The 19389-nt window shown below is 35.8% G+C and overlaps 1 protein-coding gene across 2 annotated transcripts in view; it reads right to left on the bottom strand.

The window, feature by feature from the left end:
- The window catches only part of LOC136856720 (uncharacterized), a 107258-nt gene that overhangs the window by 14073 nt on the left and 73796 nt on the right, over positions 1-19389 (bottom strand). For both annotated transcript variants that reach the window (XM_067134789.2, XM_068231084.1), the window contains exon 2: positions 6619-6872. In XM_067134789.2, coding sequence (XP_066990890.2) covers positions 6619-6872 — 254 coding nt within the window. The remainder of the gene's footprint in view (positions 1-6618; positions 6873-19389) is intronic.

Raw genomic sequence — 19389 nt, 5'->3', positions numbered from 1 at the left:
CATTGTCTCTTCCCACATACCTGACACTGCACAGTCACTTTACAAGCCTGAGCCTTAGGTGTATGACCTTTTCTCAGACACTGGCAGCAGCTCCCTGTTTTCACCAATATACTCTTCTTCTCAGACAGAGTCATGTTCTGTGCCATGAAACAATGTTTTGCATCATGGTTTCTCTTACAGAATATACAGTTGCTCCCCTTTGATGTACCTCTCTCTTTGCTAACAAACAGATTACTAGCAGTAGGTATAGATTCAGGTTGAGGTGACTTGCTCTTCTGCTTTCCTGGTTTCTGTGAGGAAATATGGAATCGCCCTTGGGCAAAATAAGTTCTCTGTCCTCCCTCCATTTCATTATTCAGAAAAGGTGATAGCTGCAACAATTTCTCACAATAAAGATTATCTGCTCTTTCATTAATGGGTAAAGAAATTGCTTAACCACACTCTTAGCAGGTCTTCTGGGAGTGATGATTCAACTAGGGGAGAATAAAAAGGCTGCATATTTAGCACTGGTCATTCCCAATGATGCTAGCAACCTAAGATGTGATTTCTGCTTTACAAAGGAAATTTAATACCGTATGTCCTCCTATTCAATACATACACATCTCCATCGTTAGATGGAGTAATAACAGTCAAACATGTTCCAACTCGTTGGTGAGCCATCTTCAGTGTAAAAAGGGGGTTAAAGTTATTTATATAATAGATGATCAAAAATGTGTTAAAATATAATGAAGGAAAGAAAGTAAAATAAAAGAGACATGACGGAATTAAAACAATTCAATATATACACATTTCCATTATTAGATGGAGTAATAATCAACTCATTTGAGACATCTGCAGTGAAAGAAAGGTTAAAGTTATTTACATAATTGATGCTAAAAGGTGTGTTAAAACCTAATGAAGAAAAGAATGAAAACAAATGAGACATGACGGAAACAAACAATAAGTGATTATGGCGAGGTTGTGGACCTCTTAGTCTACAACTACAGTGTGTTATAATTAAAAATCACGATGAAATTACTGTGCTAAAAATTCAAAATGACAGTCTGTCTCTGTTGAGTCACTATCACAAATAGTTAAGAGGCGAGAAAAAAAACTTGAGAAACTAAGTTTGAGAGGAAACATGTGCCAAGTAAAAAGTGTATGACACATAGTGCAAAACTGCCAATGAAATTCAAATCTGTAATGGAAAAATGAGGTTGTATGAGAAACTTGGGCTAATAAGTAAAAAATAGGCTAAGTGTGAAGAAAACTTTTAAACTTACCGGTACTTATTATGTAGTTGTCCTCTTGAAACGGCCTGACCTTCTCAAATTTAATGGTCCCCTTCTTACTGATCGTGTCTATTGTTGGCTCAGCTGTGTTTGCGAGGATGGGAGGAGTGCAGGGCTGGTAGGGTAGAGGGGGGAGGGGGGGAAGTAGTGGTGAATTGGAGAGATGATGGCGGGGTTTGTTTTTTATTATAGAAGTTCTGATAAATATAATGAATGAATGTTTCAAGTAGAATGTTCTTTTTTTGTTGATTTCATTTAAATTATGAGAGGGGTACATAGACTGATCTATATCGATGTGGATGCTCTCGAGAATGTTGAGCAAGGTAACAGGAAATATTGCTCCGTGATGGTCGCCAGACTTCCTGAGAGGAGATGGCGGAAGAAGAAGTAAGAAGAGGAAGGCCTCTTTGCTCATAATGCAAGATCTTAAGATCTTTATTTATTGATGTGTATTTGTGACTGGAATATATATAGGACATATTAAATTTCCTTTGTAAAGTGAAAAACGTCAATACGGAATGATTCTAATTTATGAGCTTCATATCCGTATTGATGACTTACACAAATGCAAAGAGGAGAAGAACACCACCTAATCAATACTTGTTTATTATTGTTATTAAAAATATTTAAAATATTACTACATAGGACAACAGTAGTATGAGAGACGTCATAAATAGCTTTCGCCTACAGCTGATAATTACAAGAAAGCAATTCAGTTTACAGAACAGATTCATAAAAGAAGAATTATTGGTGGAGTTTTATGTTTATGAACAAGTATTGATTAAGTGGAGTTCTTCTCCTCTTTGAAACGGAATGATTCTAACATCTTGTAATGTGATTTCTAATCGATCATAGAGTTGCAAAGAAGTGAGTGAGTTTCTGAGGTGCTGTAAAATTCTGAATAACTAACCCTAACAGTTCATAAACATAAAACTCCACCAATAATTCTTCTTTTATGAATCTGTTCTGTAAACTGAATTGCTTTCTTGTAATTATCAGCTGTAGGCAGAAAGCTATTTATGGCATCTCTCGTACTACTGTTATCCTCTGTAGTAGCTTGAATTAGGTACTGGAATTTATCTTCCCTTTCTATATCCAGATCATCATGTATCCTACGGAATTGACTCCAGAAACCTAACGAGTCTTTTAACTTCACCACTGAATTTCCTCAATTCGATCTTAGGCAACTTAAGTTTCTTCTTACCAGAGCCAGAATTGTCATTCAACACTCAACACCGTCACTTGTGACAGTTGCTACATCCACTGCATAAAAGTTCTTGACTCTCTGACATGCTTCATTTAATTTATCATGGTATTCTTGCACTTTACCATACTCGCTTTCATAATCCGCATCATCGCTACTGTTGAAAAGTATGTCAACAACTTTATCATCAGCTACTTTCAGTTCAACAGCCAGTCTTTCTAACTTCATTATAAAGATCTTACCTTGACGAGTTGTGTTTCCATCGTCAATGAGTCGAAAGTCTTCGTGAATGCTGCACATATATGTTTTCTCAATTTTATGAGTCTCTCCACATTGACCTATTTACAGCTTTCCTCATGTTGAATCGAATGCATCCTATCACAGTCGCCACTAATGTTCTAGACCTATTCAAACGTAGAAAACCCAGCTGGCAGACAGGTTTGTCAAAATGCAGACACTTTTATATTTACGGAAAACAGAAAATAGAAACTTTTCATTCAAGGTAAAGTTATATTTACTTGAAAGCAACACATCTAAAAACATAACACATCCATAACAATAAGAACTGACTGTCTTCTGTCCGTATATCAAAGCATGTCAAACATAAAGTTATTTCACTGTGCTAGATTCCTACAAGAGGGCAGAACATGACAGATTGGCCAGACTTTGAACTACAGCTATCTTGCTGAGAATCTAGCAATGATCTCGCTATCTTATCTTGTCTGTAGACTTAATATTTGTTTCTCTATTATTCACATTTTCCATTCCTTTAACTTTTGTGTGGATTAACCTTTTAACAATTTGGAAAACAAACAAACTGGTTCGACAGAACGCAGTTTGGGTTTAGGAGAGGTTATGGACTGTACCATGATTTACATGTCTAAAGTATTTGATAGGGTGGATCATAGAAGCCTACTGGCAAAAATGATTGCAATTGGACTAGATAAAAGGGTGAATGAATGGGTTGCTATATTTCTAGAAACCCCAGCCCTGAAAATGGTTTTCTGTGGTTTCCCATTTTCACACCAGGCAAATGCTGGGGCTGTACCTTAATTAAGGCCACGGCCGCTTCCTTCCCACTCCTAGCCCTTTCCTGTCCCATCGTCGTCGTAACACCTATCTGTGTCGGTGTGACGTAAAACACTAGCAGAAAAAAAAGACACTAAACGAGACTGCCAGACTGACGGATGCGCGCGGCAAGTGGGTGAATTATAACTCAGTGTCCACAACCTTGTCAAAACAATATGTACCCCTACTGCCCTTCCTCACAGAACATGCAAAGTCTCCACTACTTGCAACAGCGATATACAAATTGGTTAGCCGTGACGAACGGCATTTTGTGCGAATTTCCAACAATAATTACGTTAATAACTTAAAAATAAAGGAAAGAATTAGCAGATAAGATAACATGGCTTGTACAAATAGCCTTTTTTAAAAATAATTCCTAGTTCCAGCTGGCTAAAGTGGAAAAACTGTAATGTTTACTCCAAAAAGTTGGGGGAGGGTGCCACTGTCCCTCCTCGCCTCACCCCCTAATCACCGCTACTGTTTGTAAAAACACCAAAGATGCAGAAAAGGAAATTTAATAACTTATTAATTTATACACGTGTAGACATTCTACTCGACAATAGAGTTGCTTGTATGAAACTAAAACTAATACTGTTCGGTGAAATACGTGCGTAGGGGGCATTGGCCTACATCTGTTTGGAGCTTCGGCTGCATTCCAACCAGGTTGTCCAGATTAAAATAATGTCTGTGTATTTGTCGCTGCTGAACACACTATCCATTGCCGATACACTGACAGCAAATATAGTGCGGCTGTACCATACACCAGCCTAGAAATATGCGGTGGAAAATGATGTTTACTATTGCAAGGGGTGCATTAGACCTGTAGCGCTGAGTAACAAGCTGCGAGCGACAGGCTGGTCCTTATCTCTTCATATTCTGACGTAACCTACCTGCTGGCAGTAGTGCGCCTGTGAAAATCAGTTGGTAGATATTCCATTCATCATTTGTACATGCAGGACATTTGTAAGTAGAAAGTACGGTGTTCTTCAGCCACCTGGTATATCAATGATATGTGTAAAGAAGTGGAATCAGAGATAAGACTGTTTGCAGATGATGTTATTCTGTAGAGAATAATAAATAAGTTACAAGATTGTGAGCAAGTGCAAAATGACCTTGATAATGTTGTGAGATGGACAGTAGGCAATGGTATGATGATAAACGGGGTTAAAAGTCAGGTTGTGAGTTTCACAAATAGAAAGAATCCTCTCAGTTTTGATTACTGCATTGATGGAGTTAAAGTTCCTTTTGGGGATCATTGTAAGTACCTAGGTGTTAATATAAGAAAAGACCTTCATTGGGGTAATCACATAAATATGATTGTTAATAAAGGGTACAGATCTCTGAACATGGTTATGAGGGTATTTAGGGGTTGTAGTAACGATGTAAAGAAGAGAGCATATAAGTCTCTGGTAAGACTCCAAGTAGGGTATGGTTCCAATGTATGGGACCCTCAACTTGTCGGTCCTATAGTTTTAATGTGTTAAAACACCATTAACTTATGTTATTCACAGTTATGTTTAGTTCACATTTTTTAAATTATTATCCTGGCATGTTAGTCTTAAGAGATCATTAATGTTTGTATTATTATATATATTGGTTTGTATATATTGGTTAAAAAGGTCCCAAACCTTGACCTAAAGGTTGTCTACAGGCTGAAGATGCCCAAAATAATGGGTGAAACATGTACCTGACCTAATAAGTCTACATAAATTCATGTAGATTCAAACTACATTAAACGTGGAAAGTATTGAATAGGTGGTTTTTGTTAAATTATCCTTGAAATTCTATGCCTAAGTGGTATGTTCCGAGCTGTCAGTGGAGAGATGGCTTGGAATTACATCAGCAGACGAATATGTTTGAGTGATGTCTTTAAAAGTAGGAAAGATCACAATATGAAGATAAGAGGACAAATTGGAGAAAATATTCGTTTATAGGTAGGAGAGTTAGGGATTGGGATAACTTACCAAGGGAGATGTTCAATAATTTTCCAATTTCTTTGTGATCATTTAAGAAAAGGCTAGGAAAACAACAGATAGGGAATCTGCCACCTGCATGCAGATCAGTAGTGACTGATTGGATTTACTGAAATGTGCTATTATCTAGGGACAAACACAAATACCAGAGTGGATAGATACATGCTCCATATGAAGCAACTCATGCCAAAGCTATAAACTACTGTCTTTGCTGTGTATATGTGAACCAATGTGTGATTTGGTTTTATGTCCATTTTGTGTAAATATTGTATTTTGTGATGGTTCAAACATTTTGATTTCATTATTTGTTGTATTTATTGTATTGTTGTATTTCTGTGAACTACTTTCGTTATCAATGAAATGTGCATGCATTTGTCTTAATGGAAATAGTTATCATGTTATCAGTATTAAATTATTTCTATACAGAATTTAGATTTCCTTATAAGAAACCTCTATGGTACTTATACTCTACACCCACCAAGAAATGTTACCACACACCACTGTGCAAAGGTCATTCCTCCAATGTGTAAACCCTATGCTGATTTTATAAAATAGGTCATCTTTTTCATAGAGGGCCTATTTGGATATTCAGTCTCTAAATATCACACTTTTGAGAAATAATAATCAAGATGTCTTATCACAAAAAAGAGGAATGAACTTTTCAATTCCTCATTGATAGTAAAGAAATTGGCAGCTCAGATACAACAGATAATTGTGATTTTTCTGTGCCAATATGAAGTGAAAGGTTGAAAATAAAGACTTTCTGGAGATTTGAACACTAATTTTTTCCCTTAGGATAATTATGGGGATTCAAACACAGCTGATGCAATCATTCCTAAATACTTCAGTTAAAAGGCAGAAATCTAAAATGAAATTCAAATGTGTTTAGTTGCCAAATTAAAAACTTAGGACATAAATATATAATCAATTGCAATCCCTGGTGTCTTTTCAAGCAAAATAATCGTATGTCAATGAATTCATTAAAAGGGAAAAAATATAACTTTGTACATGCATAACATGGTAGTCCTTTGCTTTAAAGTTGGAAATAGCATTACATCCCATGTAACATACCGTAGTCCCTGTAGTTAGCAGAAATACTCACCTGGAGTGCTGCAAGATCAGATCGTACATATTCAATGCGGAATTTTGAAAGCCCATAGACCTTCACCTTCTTGAAGGTCATAGTTGCCATGGAAAAGGACTGCTTCATATCAGGTATATCCATGGGATCTGGTACAGGTGCACCAGGTAAACCAACAGGATCATCTTGTTGGTAATGTTTAAGAATGGCTTGAATTTGTTCACTGAGACTCTTCTCTATCGCTTCTGCTTGTTCGGGAGTTATCTGCTCAGTTACTGCAAACACATGAAAAGGCCATTCTTTTGAAATGACAGACTGCTTAAATATGGTGATCTTGCTGTACCATATATCTAAACTCTTCTATATCTATTCTAAAGATACGGTAGAATTACCTAAAATGAACACAGTAAATATAAATGTTTGCAGCATATTTTTTAGTGTATTCAGCAGTACTATTTGGTATTAGAAATAGAAAAATGGTCATAAAACTTGAATTAACTCAGAATTATTTGTGACTAGGTAATGAAATCAATTGAATTTCCCAAGGCTGGAATCAGAACCAGGTGATTTATTGGAATGTTGTTACAGCATATTTTCAATTAACCAGTAAATATATTCCAAGCCATCTCTCCACTGACAGCTCAGACATTCTACTTAGGACCGGTATTATAATGAGGGTTTAAACTGAAGATTGAGTTAAACTGTAATTTGAGTTTAAACCAATGTTGAGTCTTACAATGGCCAGCCTAAGTTAAACTGAGGTGAAGAAGGAAATATACGATCCTGGTAGCAATGACTATCGAGAAAAGATGTCTGTCGATAATGTTTTGCAGTGACTTGCAAGAAAAGATGATTATCGATAATGTTTTGTTTACTTCTTGTAAGTAAAATGGCGGATAAAAGCAATAAATGTTGTCCTAATTTTACTTGTAAGGAAATAGAATTGCTTGCACAATTAGTACAGAAATATTTATATAGTCCATGAAACAGTGGCCTTATGAATTCCTCCGAAATCTCCCATTATAATAAACATACTACGGGAGACATAAAACCACAATGCTATTAGTAGCTGACTGAGGTGTTCCATAGCATGATTTCTGAAATAGAAGGAAGTTACTTTGTTTCTAAAATGTTATTATTATTTATTATTTTGTTTTATTATAACACCAATTTGCTGAAATAGGGTTATGATAGTCTGTTTTGAAAGGCTAAACCTATTTAAAAACTATTTTTCACTCCATACATGAAAGTGACGTGACCATGCTCGAAAAACTCATAGTGCCTGTGGTCATTCAATAATTTGAACCACTTCTTCATCATCGCTTAGTATTTCTTCAAACACCTCAAAAATATCTTCGAGATCCATTCATTCTGCCATGTTGTAAGGTTATGTATTCTTAAACTTCAGTTTAAACGGTAGATGAGTGGCAGTAAAATTAATCTCTAGTTAAACTTAAGATTAAGTTTTATAATACACGACTAACAGATAAACCGAAGTTTAAACTGAACTAACAGTTTAAACCTCTATTATAATACTGGCCCTAAGTTAAGCTGTTCATCTCCTTACTCCTAAGACTTCTCAGCCCAAAGTTTGCAACGGTTTAGAAACACCACTCTTTTGTCAGAAATCACCCAGAACAAATTGTGCTGCTTTCCTTTGGATTTTTTCCAGTTTTTGAATCAAGTATTCCTGGAGAGAGTTCCATACACTGGAACCATACTCTAATTGGGGTCTTACCAGTGACTTATATGCCCTCTGCTTTACATCCTTACTACAACTCCTAAATACCCTCATAACTATATGAAAAGATATGTAACTTGTATTTATAATCCCATTTATGTGATTACCACAATGAAGATCTTCCCTTATATTAACACCTAAGTACTTACAGTGATCCCCATAAGTTAGTTTCATTCCATCAACACTGTCATTAAAACTGAGATGACTTGGGGACTGGCTGTTTATGACATCTTCATCATTCATGTCATCCTCATTAGGTGACCACTAAGCCTTTCCAGAGGCCATGTATTATTATTATTATTATTATTATTATTATTATTATTATTATTATTATTATTATTATTATTATTATTATTAAATTACAATTTAGAATTTTATAGCATTACCAGCAGCTGTACTCATCATTCACTGGTTTATTAGCTCGGTAGATCAGTGGTGGTGTCCGACCCATGACCACGAGTTCAATTCCGAACAACAAACAAGAACAATGAACCTGAAAGATTGCATTTAATTTTAGCAGATCTACCCATAAAATGATAAAAATAAAACTATAGTACTACTATAACAACAGCCTTGCAATGTTTTCCTACAAGGATGTGGAAGTATATGGAATGAAATACCACCACTCCATAAGAAGTATGAGGTGAGGAAGTACAGTGTATACATTGAGGAATGTATGGTTGTATAAACAATCAGTATGATGTCTTACACATTTGCACATGCAACAAAAAGCACGTAATATCGTAGCACGTGTGTCAATTGTGGCAGTTCAGAAACCTGCGGTGAACTTTGAGTCTTTGCGCGGGAAGAGAAAGGTAATGCCTTCTCTTTCTACTGCTCTGTCTGCCTCATCAGCAGTCGTGCTTAGCACACTTATCCCCTCAGTCCCCTCACCAGTTAGACATTCTCCAAGAAGCTGCATGAGGCGAGTCGAAGGGAGAAGGATGTAGCACCTGGGCTGCAATATCAGTTGCCGATGTCTTGCTCTCAGAAATACGAGCGACTATTTTTTTTTTTCTTTTTCTTTTTTCATTGCTTTCAAGTTTTGTAAATGGAACAATGTATCAGATGCTTCCATTATGATGTGTTTTGGATTTCCATCATTCTCATTTGAGGTTTGGGCTTCACCGATAGACTTGGTAGACTCAGTATACGCAATTGTTACCTGTTACTGATCCTACTGGATCCACTAGTAAATGGTCGGCTGTTGAAACTGCTCTTGTGTTATCACAGTAATAAAGTAGTTAGTAGTTAGTACCTATCAAAATTTGGTTAATTTTGTGCATGTGTGCAATCCATTTAGTGCTATAAATATCGGTGTTTAGTGTTTGTTGATAGAAATTAAGATTAGTGATATTTATTTTAAGTTTATATGATATAGTTCTGTTTGTGTTTGATAGATTACTAGTACATGTTCTAGTTTATGTAGGTTAGGTTTACTTTGTTTCAATTTTAGATTGGGAGAAATGGGAAATAATATTCACTTTTTTAATTTAAATATCTTTAGGTTTGCTGGTAGAATAATTATAAACACAGGTTATTATAAGGAGTTGTAACTTCTGCAGCTTTTACATTCATGGAGGAAGGCAGTAAACCCTGTATTTCTTTTCAAATCCGTTCAATCTATCATGAAAGTAATAATTTCTTTAATTAAATAACATAATACACTTGCAAATTTTGTTCTTAAAAAAGAAGTTCATGAGAATATATGATATTTCACTGGAGAAACAGTTAACAGTCTTTAGAATGTTGGTGATTGTTTGTTTGGTGCTCTTCATATTCAAACATTGCACTATTGATATACAGACAAGAACAAAGGGTATAGTGTAGTCGAGAAAACAAAAATAATTATCAGCAGATTACTGTATTCTGATTATTTTTAATTCCAGGTCTCCAGCATAGGCTACTTTGTACTTTGTACCTTCGATTGTTCAGCATTTAAGGGTAGTTTTAATTTTTATTGGCTTTTAGGAAAAAAGCTTTCAAAGAAGTAAAGTACCGGTATTTAGTTTTAACTACATTTCTATTGTTTCATTTAATTAGGATACATCTAAGCACGGTTTAGTCTTGTAGTGTACCTAGTTATTTCATTACAAAAATATCACCTTTGCTTTATTATTTAGTCCCCTATTACTGAGTTATCCTTGTGTAGTAAGAGAAAAATCTCTCAAGTCCTTTAATCCCAACAACATTTCTATATTTTCAGTTAACCTGTTGTAATAAAATTGGAATAGGCTTAAGTGCAGTTTAGAAATGTAGTGTACTGTACTTAGATAGTATATTGCTCTATTGTTTTACAATCCTTGTGTAGTCCTTTTATTATTCAAAATTTAACCTGAGAGCTTGTAACCGTACAACAGGGTTACAGATTCCATTCAGTATTTATTATTATTTTTATTTTTTTATTATTATTATTATTATTATTATTATTATTATTATTATTATTATTATTATTATTATTATTATTATTATTATTATCATCATCATTAACCCGATTCATTAGATTTTATATTCTGTTTCTCATCATTTAGACTGTAATAATTAGGCATCATGCATATTATTGTATTTAATCATAGGTTAAGTGAAATTTGTTTGTAATTATTCTGTATTGCTGTAAGTGAGATTTGTTGGTTTCATATAGTCATGCTATGGCTTGTAACTCTGGCTAGATGAGCTGGCATAGTATTTTGCAATCGAGGCTATGTTTAACTGAGAATGTTGTGTGCAAGTAGAATTCCCGGTGACGCATGAAACTTAGTCATCTGCAATCCGCTTGGGCAGGCTTAGACAACACTTGACTGATGACATCAGTGCGTGGGCACGTGATTGCGACCAAGTGTCAGTATTCGCCAGCTACTGTATGTTGAAGTGGAAGGGATGAACAGAGAGTAGGGAGATGAGTCGTCATCGCGAGGTTATAAAAGTCGATGCAACGGTGGTGAGAGGTATTCAGATCATATCGTTCAGATCATATGTAACAGTAAAATGGAAGAAGTGGTCTTAGAGTGATGGTCAGAACTAAGAGTTGTGTTTTCAAGAGGTCTTGTAATAATCGAGGAGGTCTACAAGTGGTGGTTGTATCCGAGCAGAGACAGGTACTATGCTGATAAAGAAACATCATCTTCTTGTGAGGATGGACTTCACAAGATGTTTCAATAATATTGTCAATTACTTATAATATATTGAGTGGACGTAACTACATTGGAGCTCCCTACACGCGTACATAGTATGTAGGCCAACTCCTTGTTATATAAGAAGATAACAGCAGACGGCTCCCGACTTCAGCTCATAGGTTTTCCCAAGAATTTCAAGTTCAACAGCGGTGTATGCAGACATCAGGTAATTAAAGCATCAGACATGTTATGCATTCATAACATGAAGAAGAATGTAATCAGCGGCGATATCACATCTCACTTCAAGTTCATGCCAATAGCTTTTTTTGTTTAGATTAAATTTTCCTTTTATTAGTACCGCAAATCTCACTATATATATATATATTGTTAAATTAAAAGACGTCAATGATTGTTCATTGTGATGTAAATTATAGTCATAAACTCAGTTTTATTTTAATTATAATAAGTGATTCCAGCTCCATGTACAATCCTCAATTGTGGAAATGCAACAGTAATTTAATATTGTCCAGATCCATATCCCTGTATATTGCCAGATATGTGAGTTTATCACCTCACGCCTTGAGATAATTGATATAAGAGGTATGCTCTACCAAATTTTGTTGTTTTTATTTAAAAAGCAACTGGCGCTCAAACAAATGTTATGTATATTGTGTGAAGGAGATGAAGGTATAAGAGTAGTGGTTGGAGTAGCAACAAGCTGTAACGTGACTTTTTGTAATGCCAATGGTAACGTGGGGTGTTCTTGGATCCCCATCAGCTTCTTGTCTTCTGTGATACTGGAATGAGTGTGAAATCAAATTTTATTAATTAAACAGTAAATTACATAAGATGTTTTAACAGAGATGTGGTACTTTATTTTGGCATCAACAAACAGACACAAATCACAGAAACAATAACATTCCATCTCCCATCATTCAAGTTTTTAATTGCAAATCTGTTTCTTTGTGAGTCGCATTCAGATTCACTTGTTTCACATTCTCCAACATCAATGCAAAGCTCACAATCATTTTTCATTTGCTTCAGGCACAAATATCGTAAGCGCTTACAACAGAATTAGCTACAATTAAGTAGGTACACGAAAAGTTCTGCAAATGGTAACTTGGGGGCCCACAGGCACCCAAGTCACATTAACAGGCCATTCTCTTTCTCTAAGACGAAGAACACTGGAGATGCATGCAAAAACCAACTTTGAATGAATGTTGCCAAAGTATCAGCAGTATTGCCAAACAAACATGGACACACTAGTTAGAGGTTTCATTGTGGGTGTCTGGCAGCAACCCATGGTTACCACTCCCGAGTTAATAGCATTTTTAATTTCTGTTTGTGAATAATAATAATAATAATAATAATAATAATAATAATAATAATAATAATAATAATAATAATAATAATAATAATAATAATAATAATAATAATAATAATAATAATAATAATAATAATAATAATAATCTGTCAGTGTATTGGTTTATTTAGTGAAACTACACATTTCTATAGTCACCTGTTATTCCTATTATTTTATCAGTTATGCCCATTATTTTATAATGAGACTAGCAAGATACCCGTGCTTCGCTACGGTAATATACTGAAATTTAAATTGAATGCTTATCGTTTTATATACAACCCGCTGATATTCGTGATCTGACTCGTTTACTGAGCGATTACGGCAACGTTCCTCCCATTTTTCAATCTTTCTTTCCAGCAATCGATTTCGTATTTCCTGGGCTAGGTCCAGGTATTCCACCCGGGCAGTTGGGTTCCTAAATCTTAGCCATGCTTTCCTATAAGCATTTTTAATGTGGATCAAATCCTTGAGGAGATCTGGCGTGGTGTCCTCTTAGGTGACTTGGCGGTACTAAACCGGCGGCCGGACTGCAATCGTAGTCATTACCCGTCCAGGACCCGTTTCCAGCACGGTCCGCACATGTTGACAACGGTCCAGGATATTGTTATTGTTATTATTATTATTATTATTATTATTATTATTATTATTATTATTATTATTATTATTATTATTATTATTATTATTATTATTATTATTATTATTATTGATGTTCTGGACCCCACAGCAATATGCAAGACCGCTACTTGGCGGTAAAATACATCTGCTGCCATTGTCATTGCTAACAATGTGACCAGCACCATTGTTGCGCGTAGGCAAGTGTGCGGAATTTCTGGCGATATGAATGACGTACCTCCGTGTATTATTGACCTTATTATAGAGGTGAACAATTTGACGGCCAATCTCATTCCTATTGTTTATTTCAAATGTGTTTACATTTTTATTTATATGCCAGGAGAATCTACTCTAATCTAAGAACGTTCTCCGAAGGAAAATATGGCTGTTGAAAAAGAACCCAGGAAAGTTAAAATGATCGGTTTATGATCAGAATAAGTACATCGCAAGTCTACAGCCTGTTTCCTATCATTCGACAGGATCAGTGATGGAATGAATAAAGCCCCATCTAGCGGCGACAATAGGAATTGTGCCGGCTGCCGAAGCTCCCCTCTGGGGCAATGATCGATGAGTGACAAATGAAATGAAATATTGGACAGTGTTGCTGGAATGAATGATGACAGGGAAAGCCGGAGTATCCGGAGAAAAACCTGTCCCGCCACCATTTTGTCCAGCACGAATGTCACATGGAGTGACCGGGATTTGAAACACGGAACCCAGCTGTGAGAGGCCGGCGCGCTTCCGACTGAGCAACGGAGGCTCCTTATAAGTACATTACGAACAGTAAAATCAATTGGTCTCACCTCCTTTTACACCCTACCGCCGTTAAGTTTATTTACCCCCACCCTCCAAAAAATTAAAAGAAGGCGTGTTTCTTTATGTTTAAAGGAGATTCCAAATACCAATGTTCACGTTTATTACCTTCAGTTTTGAGATATAAGTATCCCCTTAAAAATAATTCACGTTTTTAACTTCCTTCCACACTCCGCCCCCTCCCTCACAAAGTGATATTAGAGCAAAAAATACTTGTTCCTTTAATAGTAAAGGATCTTCTAAATACCAATTATCACCACTCTAAACTCTTCAGTTTTTGATTTATGTGTCCTCATGAAAGGAATTCAACTCCTTTTCACTCCCCCCCCTCCCAAGATTGTTTCCCCCCAAAACGCGCTTTTCTTTGTTTTTAAAGGAGATCAAAATACCAATTTTCACGTCTGTAACAACTTTAGTATTTATTAGATGTATGTATTCTCATACAATTAAGTCAATTAATTTTTTCTATCCTTTAACACTCCAAATCCCCTTCATTGGATTTTCCGAGAATACGTGTTTGTTTACTTTTAAATCAGATCCCAAAAATAAAATTTCACGTGTGTAACATCTTCATTTTTGAGATATCAGTAGCCTAATTAAAAGAATTCAACACCATTTTCAGTCACTTTTACCCCCCACCCCCCACTACCCAAGTTGTATTTTCGAAAACTAAAAATACACTCTTCTTTATTTTTAATAGGATAAAAAATGACCATTTTTCACTTCTGTACATGTTAAGTTTTTTGAGATATACTGTAGAAATTCTCATTTTAAAATTTCACCCCATTTTAGTTCCCCTTAAGTGGAGTTTCCAAAGACAAATCACCTATGTTTCTTTACACTTACAGGAGATTCCAAATACCCACTATTTATGTATGTCTGTAACATTTTACGCTTCTCAGATATTCTGTAGATATAGTCTTTCAAAAAATTCACCCCAATTTGCCACTCCTGTTTAACCGCCATTAATTGAATTTTCCAAAAGCAAAAATATACGTGTTTCTATATTTTTAAAGGAGATCCCATTTTCAAATTTTCAGTTCTGTAATATCTTCAGTTTCTGGGATATATGTATCCTCATTAAAGGCATTCACCCTTTTACACCCCTCCTATTGGGATTTAGAGAAAACAAAGAAATACGTGTTCCTTTATTTTTAAGGGAGATTCTAAACACCAGTTTTTACATCTGTAAACGTTTAAAGTTTTAAGATGTAGACACACTCATTTTAAAAATTCACCCCCCTTTTCACCCCCCATTATTTGGATTTTCCCAAAACGAAAAAATACCTGTTTCTTTATTTTTAAAGTAGATCCCAAATACCAATTTTCAGGTCTGTAATATATTCAGTTTCTAAGATATAAGTATTCTCTGTAAAGGCATCCGAACCCATTTTCACCCCTTTTCACCCCTCCTATTGGGATTTTCCGAAAACAAAAAAATACGTGTTCCTTTATTTTTAATGAAGATTCTAAATACCTATTTTTACATCTCTAAACTTTAAAACTTTAGAGATATAGATGCACTCATTTTAAAAATTCACCCCCCTTTTCACCCTCGCATTAATTGGATTTTCCAAAAACAAAAAAATTTGTGTTTCTTTATTTTTGAAAGCGATCAAAAGTACCAATTTTGAGGTCTGTAATATCTTCAGTTTTTGAGATATATGTATTTTATTTAAAGGCATTCAACATATTTTTCACCCCTTTTCACCCCTCCTAATGGGATTTTCCGAAAACAAAAAAATACGTGTTCCTTTATTTTTAATGAAGATTCTAAATACTAATTTTTACATCTCTAAACTTTAAAACTTTTGAGATATAGATGCACTCATTTTAAAAATTCACCCCCCCTTTCACCCTCGCATTAATTGGATTTTCCAAAAACAAAAAAATATGTGTTTCTTTATTTTTCACAGCGATCAAAAGTACCAATTTTGAGGTCTGTAATATCTTCAGTTTCTGAGATATAAGTAGCGTATCCGGATTAAAGGCATTCAACCCCTTTTTCACCCTTTTTCACCCCTCCTATTGGGATTGTCTGAAAACAAAAAAATACGTGTGTTTCCTTATTTTTAAAGAAGATTCTAAATACCAATTTTCACATCTGTAAACTTTTAAAGTTTTGAGATATAGACACACTCATTTTAAAATTTCACCCCCCTTTTCACCCCCTTAGCGACAGAATATCCAAAAATCCTCTCTTAGCGAGCACCTTCATCTTAATATGAATCTATGCCCAAAATTTCATTTCTTTATGTCCAGTAGTTTTGGCTCGGCGATGATGAATCAGTCAGTCAGTCAGTCAGTCAGGACAAGCTACTTTATATATATAGATTTGTTGTTTGTTGTTTGAGTCATCAGTCCATGGACTGGTTTGATGCAGCTTCCATGCCACCCTATCCTGTGCTTACCTTTTCACTTCTACATACCTATTGCATCCTACATCTTCTCTAATCTGCTTGTCATATTCATACCTTGGTCTACCCCTACCGTTCTTACCACCTACGCTTCCTTCAAAAACCAATTGAACAAGTCCTTGGTGTCTTAAGATGTGTCCTATTAGTCTATCTCTTCTTCTTGTCAAATTTAGTCAAATCAATCTCCTCTCACCAATTTGATTCAGTATCTCTTCATTCGTGATTCCATCTATCCATCTCACCTTCAGCATTCTTCTATAACACCACACTTCAAAAGCTTCTATTCTCTTTCTTTCTGATCTAGTTATAGTCCATGTTTCACTTCCACACAATGCCACGCTCCAGATGAAAGTTTTCAGAAACATCTTTCTAATTCCTATATCAATGTTTGAAGTGAGCAAATTTCTTTTCTTAAGAAAGCTCTTCCTTGCTTGTGCTAGTCTGCATACTTTATGTCCTCCTTACTTCTGCCATCATTACTTATTTTACTACCCACGTAACAATATTCATCTACTTCCTTTAAGACTTCATTTCCTAATCTAATATTTCTTGCTTCACCTGTCTTCCTTCGACTGCACTCCATTACTTTTGTTTTGGACTTATTTATTTGCATCTTGTACTCCTTACCCAAGACTTAATCCACAGGCTACCATTCAGCAACTTCTCGAGATTTTCTGCAGTCTCAGATAAAATAACAATATCATCCTCTCTCCTTAGATTTTGATTCTCTTTCCAAATTCCTCTTTGATTTCCTTTACTGCCTGTTCTATATAAACACTGAAAAGAAGGGGGGATAAACTGTAGCCTTGCCTCACTCCGTTCTGGATTACTGCTTCATTTTTCAAAGCCCTCGATTCGTACCACTGCAGACTGATTTTTATACAGATTGTAGATAATTCTTTGTTCTCGGTATCTGATCCCAATCACCTTCAGAATCATAAATAGCTTGGTCCAATCAACATTATCGAATGCCTTTTCTAGATCTATGAACGCCATGCATGTGGGCTTGTCCTTCATAATTCGATCCTCTAAAATCAGACGTAAAGTCAGGATTGCTTCACGTGTTCCTACATTTCTTCTGAAGCCAAATTCATCTTCTCCCAACTCAGCTTCAACTTATCTTTCCATTCTTCTGTAAATAATACATGTTAAAATTTTGCAGGCATGAGATACTAAACTAATGGCGTGGTAGTTTTCACACATGTCAGCACCGGCTTCCTTGGGAATAGGTACAACAATATTCTTCCAAAAATCAGATGGCACATCTCCTGTCTCGTACATCTTACACACTAAATGGAATAGCCTTGCAAAGCTGGTTTCTCCTAAGGCAGTCAGTAATTCAGAGGGAATGTCATATATCCCAGGTGCCTTGTTCCTATTTAGGTCTCTCACAGCTCTGTCAAATTCTGACCTCAAAATTGGATCTCCCATTTCATCAGCATCAACAGCCTCTTCTTGTTACAGAACCACATCATCTACATATTTACCTTGATACAACTGTTGGATATGTTCCTGCCATCTTTCTGCTTTGTTTTCTTTCCCCAGAAGTGGCTTTCCATCTGAGCTCTTTTATTCATACACCTAGATTTCCTTTCTCCAAAGGTTTCCTTGATTTTCCTGTGTGCAGCATCTACCTTTCCTAGAACCATACAACCTTCCACATCCTTGCACTTCTCCTTCAGCCATTCTTCCTTAACTACCTTGCACTTTCTATCCACGTCATTCTTTAATCACCTGTATTCTTTTCTGCCCTCTTCATTTCTAGCATTCTTGTATTTTTGTCGTTCATCAATCAGGTCTAGTATCTCCTGAGTTATCCACTGATTCTTAGTTGATCTTTTCTTCCTTCCTAACATTTCTTCAGCAGCCCTACTGACTTCATTTTTCATGACTATCCACTCTTCCTCTGCTGTGTTTCCTTCAGCCTTTTCATTTAGTCCTTGTGCAACATGTTCCTTAAAACAATCCCTCACACTCTTTTCCTTCAACTTGTCTAGATCTCCTCTCCTTGCATTCCTTCATTTCTTCAATTTCTTCAACTTCAGAGACATTTCATGACCAACAAGTTGTGGTCAGAGCCCACATCTGCTCCTGGGAAAATTTTGCAATCCAACACCTGGTTCCTGAATCTCTGCCTAATCATAATGAAATCTATTTGATACCTTCCAGTGTCTCCAGGTCTCATGCGTGTGTACAGCCGTCGTTTGTGGTGTTTGAACCACATATTGGCAAGGAATAAATTATGATCAGTGCAGAATTCAACCAGTCAACTTCCTCTTGCGTTCCTTTGTCCCAATCCGAATTCTCCTACTGTATTACCTTCTCTTCCTTGGTCTACCACTGCATTCCAGTCTCCCATCACAATTAGATTTTCATCACCTTTTACATATTGTATTAAATCTCCTATCTCTTCATACATTCTTTCAATTTTCTCATCATCTGCTGAACTAGTAGGCATATAGACCTGCACTATTGTGGTGGATATTGGTTTGGTGTCTATCTTGACGACAATAATTCTTTCACTATGCTGGTCATAGTAGCTTACCCGTTGCCCTATTTTCATATTCATTATTAAACCAACTCCTACATTCCCCTGTTTGATTTTGTGTTGATAATTCTGTAGTCGCCTGACCAAAACTCCTGTTCTTCCTGCCAACGTACCTCACTTATATCAACTACATCTAACTTTAGTCTATCCATCTCCCTCTTCAGATTCTCTAACCTACCAAAATG

This window comes from Anabrus simplex, chromosome 1 (genome assembly GCF_040414725.1).
Source record: "Anabrus simplex isolate iqAnaSimp1 chromosome 1, ASM4041472v1, whole genome shotgun sequence".
NCBI classification, from domain to species: Eukaryota; Metazoa; Arthropoda; class Insecta; order Orthoptera; family Tettigoniidae; genus Anabrus; species Anabrus simplex.
The sequence above is the reverse complement of the archived record's forward strand: the minus strand, read 5'-3'. Positions and strand labels throughout refer to the sequence as shown.